At 47.9% G+C, this 7,411-nt stretch overlaps 2 protein-coding genes across 2 annotated transcripts; both read left to right on the top strand.

The window, feature by feature from the left end:
• Positions 1-625: 625 nt before the first annotated feature.
• Positions 626-5,172, top strand: BHQ10_004563 (uncharacterized protein; the record flags this gene model as incomplete). Its single annotated transcript, XM_040876942.1, has 3 exons — positions 626-2,518; positions 2,629-4,330; positions 4,439-5,172. The coding sequence occupies 3 exons, from the start codon at positions 626-628 to the stop codon at positions 5,170-5,172; spliced, it is 4,329 nt and encodes a 1,442-aa protein (XP_040733067.1).
• Positions 5,173-5,637: 465 nt separating this feature from the next.
• Positions 5,638-6,795, top strand: BHQ10_004562 (uncharacterized protein; the record flags this gene model as incomplete). Its single annotated transcript, XM_040876941.1, has 1 exon — positions 5,638-6,795. The coding sequence occupies one exon, from the start codon at positions 5,638-5,640 to the stop codon at positions 6,793-6,795; it is 1,158 nt and encodes a 385-aa protein (XP_040733066.1).
• Positions 6,796-7,411: the final 616 nt, after the last annotated feature.

The raw sequence follows: 7,411 nt of genomic DNA, 5'->3' as shown, positions 1-7,411 counted from the left end.
TTTAATTTTTTTAATAAATATTTTATAGTTAGTAAATATTTTATTAATTTTATTATCTTATTTATTTTTTATTTTATTAAATTATATTTATATATATAATTTAAATTAGTTTATTATATTTTCTTTTAAGAAAGTAAAGATAGCTAGAATTTTATTTATTTTTTTTATAAGTAGATAAATATTAGCTATAAAATAAAGTTATATTTATATTAAAAAAAATTATAAACTTTTAAAATTTTCTTTAAATAATATTAACTTATTAAAAAAAAATCTCCTTCCGCGTGAATCGAATTTTTGAAATTGCGCGCCCAGATCCGGCCGGAAACGGCTGTAAATTTCGCAGTTTATTCACCGAATCCAGCGCTATCGATTGATCCTAGTCTTACTAGGTCAATCGCTGGCGATGGAGGAGGGTGCTGTGACGACGCCGTTGACAGGCGAAAATCTCATTCCGCAGCGTGCTCGTCACGACACAACACTATAACAAAATAACACATAACAGCAGCAGCAGCAGCAGCAACGCGTAGATAATACACTATCAGAAATTAATCAACAGAGACAGCGAGACCAGATACAATACACAAGAAAGCGTATGTATCGGATTATCAAGGATCGATTCACGACGATGGAGCAACTCACAAAGGTAGCAGATCTCATACTACAGATCATACAGAGCAAATCGAGCGAATACATCAATAAACCCTTTATCAAGGCATTCGCTCAGCAAATCAAGGACTTTGCAATCGCGCAAGGCGAGCATACAGATATACTAGTTAAATTCAAGGGGCTGCTTAAGCACATCAAAAGTAATATTACTATAGTCTGTGCGACAACTACACAAATATCACAATCAAGCAAGGAATCGGGCACGTCAACAACATCTGATTCCACTATCTTTTGGAAAACGCACCAAGCGCAGGCCTGGCAGGCAGCCATACAAAGCGCGAGCTCACCTCAGTCCCAAAGTGCCAGTTCATCCACTCCCAGGGTCAGCCATGTTGAGCTGGGCATGGACAGCGAAATCGTGGTCAAGATTCGCGACGATTCGGAACGTGCACACGTCAAAAAGCTGCAACCAAAGGACATCGTGGACCATGCCGAGCGAGCTAGGGCTCACGCAGCAAAGAGCACTCCAAGCCTAGCTCTCGCGGGTCACGGATTCAAGGCCGCACGTCAATTGTCATCCGATAATATCAGTCTCCGCGCAAGCCATGCCGCAGGAGCCGAGGTCCTTCGGAAGCACGCTGGAAGCTGGGTTACGACCTTTAGCAAGTCCGCGTACGTGCGTGTTCCTACGTGGGGAATCGTCATTAACGGCATCCCCGTACGACACGTAGAGAGGAGCGAAGAATTCAAGCAGGAGCTGGCTGCAGAGAACACCAACTGGGGCCAACCAGGGTTCGAGGTCGAGATCGCATACGTGGGCTGGCTAACGAAACCACGAGGCTACTCTGGCTCACTCATCGTTGAGTTCACGAGCCCCGTAGTAGCTAACAATGCCATTGCTAGCGGGACGGTGTGGCGTGCCCATTCACTCACCAACAGGCCTTATTACCGAGAAGGACGGGTGAAGATGTGCCGGAAGTGCCAACACTACGGGCACGTACAAGTTCAGTGTCCCAACCAGAAATATATATGCGGTCTCTGCGCGGACGAGCATCCAACCTGGGAATGCCCGTCCAAGCAGAATAGGAATATTGCATATAAATGCGCCAATTGCAAGGGGTCTCACAAGGCCGCCAGCGCGGACTGTGAGACTCGGCAACGTGAGAGCACACGTGCACGTCAGGTGGTCAGTATGGGCACAGGACACCGCGTTCCACAGTTTCTACAAGCAAGAATGATTAAGCATATGGCCTCTGGGCCAACGCCTGCCGAGGCAGCGCAGATTACCAAAAAGACTACGCAGGCCCAGAAAAAGGCCGTCAAAAAGACCACGACAAAGGGTAAGAAAGCAACGACAACAGCGGAATCAATGCCTGAGTCAACTCAAGCGCCAATTCGCGAAGCAGCACCAATTCCCGAATCAGCACATGAGCCCGAAGCAGCTGTTCCAACAATTGAGCAACCCCCCGTCCAAGGTCCTGCCAAAGCGGTATCATTCCAACCTGAGAAACGGTCCCGGGGACGACCTCCTAAGTCCAAATCGTCCACCAACGAGGACGAAGCAGCAAAGCCCCAGGAATATATTGATACTGCTTTGATAGCTAGCCAACTAGCTACTATCAATCCAGCTCAACTCAGTAATCACAGTATAGCCGCGTCAACAGCGCCAGCGCTAACGATAACGCGGAAATCGTTACGCTCACGAGGCCTCAACCAGCCAGTTGATATGCGCAATGACCCGGAACAGCCTCTCCGGGAGCAACGCCGCCGTGAGCGGACTCAGTCTCAATCGTACGATAACACGCCGTTGCCACCACTACCGCCAATGGATATGAATATCGATAACCAGAACGTCGTACTGAATAGCGCACCGAGCTATCAAGAGATTGATAGCGGAGAGCTCAATTCCAACGTACGTCAAGACCTACTATCCAAATTCACGAACCACCGAAGCTACTATCCCCGGAATCCATCTATCACGGAGGAAGACGTAGATAGAATCAGTATAACCACGCGATCAAGTCCGGACGAGCTCTTATAAGTACACTGTTCGAGATCCTGCAGTACAACACGCATAAATCAAAAGACAAGGTCATGGCCACCTTTCTCCATGACCCCGAGGTCCTCAAAGCATCGATTATCGCAATTCAAGAACCGTGGAGGAATGAATACGACGACACCACGCACCAGCCCGCGAGAATGACCCACCAATTGCTTCACCCCAAGGCCATGGACGGCGTACGAGCACGCATGGCGCTGTACATCAACAAGAAAATCGATCCCGCCATGTGGACACACACCACAGTATCACCAGATTATCAGATTCTACACCTACAGCATCTACATAACGAGACGCTGCATAACCTCTATATCCACAATATATATAACAACACTAGATTATCTACATTCGATCTGCTCCACCAAGAACTTACCCAAATCAGACACTCCCTAACCACAGAGCACCTAGTCCTCGGGGATATGAACATACACCATCCCGCATGGGGTGGCCCGGGCACGAGAACTGATAGCAAAGGCACTGAATTACTCAAAATCGCGGACTATCACGATTTAGAGCTCGCCACCGAGGAAGGCACCGTCACGTGGGAACGTGGCCAATCTAAATCCACAATTAACCTCACATTCTTGTCCATGAGCCTTTTCAACCGCCTCATCCTGATAGAGCGCGCGGATACCATACAACACGACTCTGATCACTGGCCAATTCGTACAAGGATTGACATTCAAACCCCAATCAAAGAACCTCCGCAGCGCCAGAATTGGAAAGCTACTGACATGGAGAAGCTTACTAAAATATTGGAGTGTGATATCATGGTCCCAGATCTTGGGAATACCTCTAAATCTCACATTGAGCTCACCACTATCGCGTTTACCAGCACAATTCGACACGCAATTGACCAATCCGTCCCGTGGGCGAAGCCCAGCGAATGGAGCAACCCTGATTTTACCCCAGAATACAAAGAGGCAGTACGGACATGCCGCCGCTTACGCCACTTACACTCCAATACCCACAATCCGTGGATCTGGCGCGCGTATCTACGTGCACAGAATCACAAGAAACGACTCGTGAGCAAGTCCTTGAGGCTAGGCCATCGCCGCCGTGTCCAGCAAGCTACCGAACAAGGTCCGTTAGGTCTATGGAGGCTAGCGAAGTGGGCACACTCACGTAAAGGCGCGTACGAATCAGGGATCACACCAACATTGAAAGCACCCAACGGTGATACCGCGGAATCAGTTGAGGATAAGACGGCGCTTCTTAGCGAAGCCTTCTTTCCCCAGATTCCTGAGGCAGACCTATCAGATATCAGCAATGCTGAATATCCCGAGCAGCTGTCGTTCCCCGAGATCCCACGTCACGAGATTGAGCGTGTGATCCACTCAACACCACCAGACAAGGCTCCGGGTGAGGACTCTATCCCTAATAGCTTTTGGCACCTAATAGTGGGCATCCCTGTGGTGCTTGATACGCTCTATCAGATATATAACACATATATTCAGACAGGCTACAATCCATCTCACTTCCAACAATCGATTACAGTAGTACTACGGAAGGCAGGCACAGACCGGGATTATACAACACCAAAAGCGTATCGTCCCGTGGCCTTGCTCAACACGATAGGGAAATTCCTTGAAGCTATCGTGGCGCGTAGAATCAGCTACGCTATGGAATCAGAGGGTCTGCTCCCACAAGGCCATCTCAGAGGCCGTAAGGGGATATCAACGGATTACGCGATACAGATTATCTTAGACCGGATACAACGCGCTTAGGGTGACGGATTTAGTGTGGTGTCAATGCTCCTATTGGACATATCAGGCGCGTACGACAACGCGCACCACTTACGACTACTGCACAATATGCGAAAACAGCGCCTCGGCCACTTTGTGCCGTGGGTGACCGCCTTTCTCACTGGACGAAGCACCAAGATACGCATCCCAGAGGGCATATCAGATACGATCTCTACGCCAACAGGCATTCCGCAGGGCTCACCAATATCACCGATTCTGTATCTCATTTACAACTCCGATTTGGTGGAGGACTGCGCGGATCCGCCCAACCAGGTGTTTACGAGCGGATGGGTCGACAACATGGGAATGATTGCTGCGGGCTACAGCGAGAATGAGACTATTGAAAAGCTTCAACACGCCAGCGCTATTGCAGACCAATGGGCTCTACGCCATGCCTCAGTTTTTGACAAAAAGAAGTATCAACTCATCCATTTTATGAATCCGCGGAGTGATCTCACTCCGAATTCACAACCCATCATATTGCAGGACAGTACAATAAGGCAGACAAGCAACGCAGTCAAATATCTCAGAATCTGGCTTGATTCCAAGCTTACGTTTGAGACACACCGCGAAAAGGCGGTTGCCAAAGCCGGCACCAGCTTGGAAGCACTACGAGGACTAGCAGGATCGACATGGGGAGCAGCATTGGGATCGATGCGCCGCATCTATCAGGCGATAGTGATTCCGCAGATGCTCTACAGTGCTGCGGCGTGGTATCAACTAGGGAATATGGCGCAGAGCCAACTCACCAAGATCACATGAGAATTCGCGAATATTCAAAAACGGGCAGCATGCCTGATCACGGGTGCGTTTCGTACCACTGCGGCAGAAGCCCTCAACGCGGAGTTGAATCTCATGCCGATACGCCAATATCTAGATCAGCTCGTCAAAACCACTGCTATCCGGATACGTACGGGTCCGATACACGGCATTCCTAAGGGCATGCTGAGACGACATACGGATCACCAACTCACGCTCGGTGGTTATACCCCGATGGAGGCTCACGCTTGGAAAAAGAACGGGTGCCTACATGCTCCCCCTGGTACTTTGGCAGGTCAATAGGAGAGCCGTGAAGCATACGTCCAGCCACCCTGGCGAGAACCTCCACGTATAGTAATCGACGAGCGTGAGAAGGCGGTCTCTATACACGACAGTGTGCTCAAAGAGAATACGCGCGTATCACTGTACACGGATGGTAGCGGTTATCAAGGCTTTATTAGCACGGCAATGGTGATTCCTCAATTGCGGCGACAGCTCACAGAGTGTATTGGTACAGAAGACACGTCAACGGTGTACGCCGCGGAGGCATGTGGGATACGATTCGCGTTGCAAACGCTGATACGATTCGCGGAAGATGATACGCGTCTTAAAAAGGTGGCAATCTTTTCGGATAGTCAGGCAGCGCTCCGAGCAATGCTCAATCCAAAGATGAGCTCGGGTCAAGTATATATCCAGGACTGTATTGAATCGTACTGGGAATGCGTGGAAATGGGTATCGACGTGGTTTTGTATTGGATTCCAGGTCACGAAGGCATTCCCGGGAACGAAGCAGCAGATCGAGCAGCGAAACGTGCAGCAATGATGGGCGCACGACGACAAGTCGTACCAGGCGATATCAAGAATTGGACCATGCTCGGCGCTGCGGCACGTCGCCGCATTCGCCGTGAAGTCCACGATACATGGATAAAAGCGTGGAACAAGCAAAAGAGTGGAAAACCTACCAGAAAGCTGATTCCGCGACCATCCAAGAGCATTTTCCAGTATTGGGCTGGGCTACGCAAAGCCACGTCCTCAATCTTGATACAGCTTCGTACGGAGCGAATCGGATTGGCGCAATATCTCTGGCGTATCAACAAACGTGACAATCCGCAATGCAGCTGTGGACTATCAGGTCAATCTATACGTCATATTCTGCTCGTATGCCCGCTCTACGCGGACGAGCGAGCACTCATGTGGACGCGCATCAAAGGCTTCCGACGGACCACCGATTTGCAAGCGCTATTGGGTGAGAAGAAAGCTGCAGTCGCGATCGCTCAGTTCATCCAAGATACGGGGATCTTACCTCAATTTGCCGGCGCGGATCCGCAAGCAATGGGCACAATAGAGCAAGATATCGAACCAAGCGACGAGGGCACTGACTTGGTTACACACATTACAACGCTCCCAGGTGACGTGAGCGCCAGGTCTGCTCACTCACCCGTAAGGACCAATAACGATACAGATATTAGCTTAGGACCAATACAAAGCGAGCCAGTTGACGAGAACGAACGTGGGGATGAGTGCGGAGATGTAAACGTACGAATGGGTGAGAATCCGTACGTTGGGGACGTACAGGCGGATGTAGGAATTGGTGCACGTACACGCGCGATTGATATGTGGGATTGAAGGAGCAAATTAGTGCGAGAATTGGTACAGGTGCGATACGTGAGAATGTGGGAATGTGGGAGTTGCGGAAAGATGAGAACTACGTACAAGGTTGCTGGGGCCGTACGTTTGCACTATTTGATTGTTTTGATTGTTTTGCCGCGTTTGACCGCTTTTCATTTGTATGTTTACATTCTCTGTGGCTCACCTCGCGGTGCGCCTCTCCGTGGCTGCGCCACGATTTATATTGGTGCCTGCCGGCTCAGGCACACACCTGGATAGCGGCCCTTTAGACCGTAGCTAGCTACAGCAGGTATATCAAATCTAACTAACTAACTAACTAACTAACTAATATTAACTTATTAATTTTAAGTTAAGATTTTAAAATTTAAATAATTTTTAATTTAATAATTTTATTTTTTATTTATTATATTTTTTAAATTATTAAAGCTTTATTACTTATAATATTTTTAGTTAGTATTTTTTTTATTATATTAGATAATTTACTTTTTTAGATAATACTTTTCTAATATAATAATATTTTTTTATCTAATAGTACTTCACTTTTWATATATTTTAAARTTAAAATAATAACTCTTTTATTATAAATCTAGATCTATCTTAGTTAAATAATATT

This window comes from Talaromyces amestolkiae, assembly GCF_001896365.1.
Source record: "Talaromyces amestolkiae strain CIB chromosome Unknown scaffold7.1, whole genome shotgun sequence".
NCBI classification, from domain to species: domain Eukaryota; kingdom Fungi; phylum Ascomycota; class Eurotiomycetes; order Eurotiales; family Trichocomaceae; genus Talaromyces; species Talaromyces amestolkiae.
The sequence above is the reverse complement of the archived record's forward strand: the minus strand, read 5'-3'. Positions and strand labels throughout refer to the sequence as shown.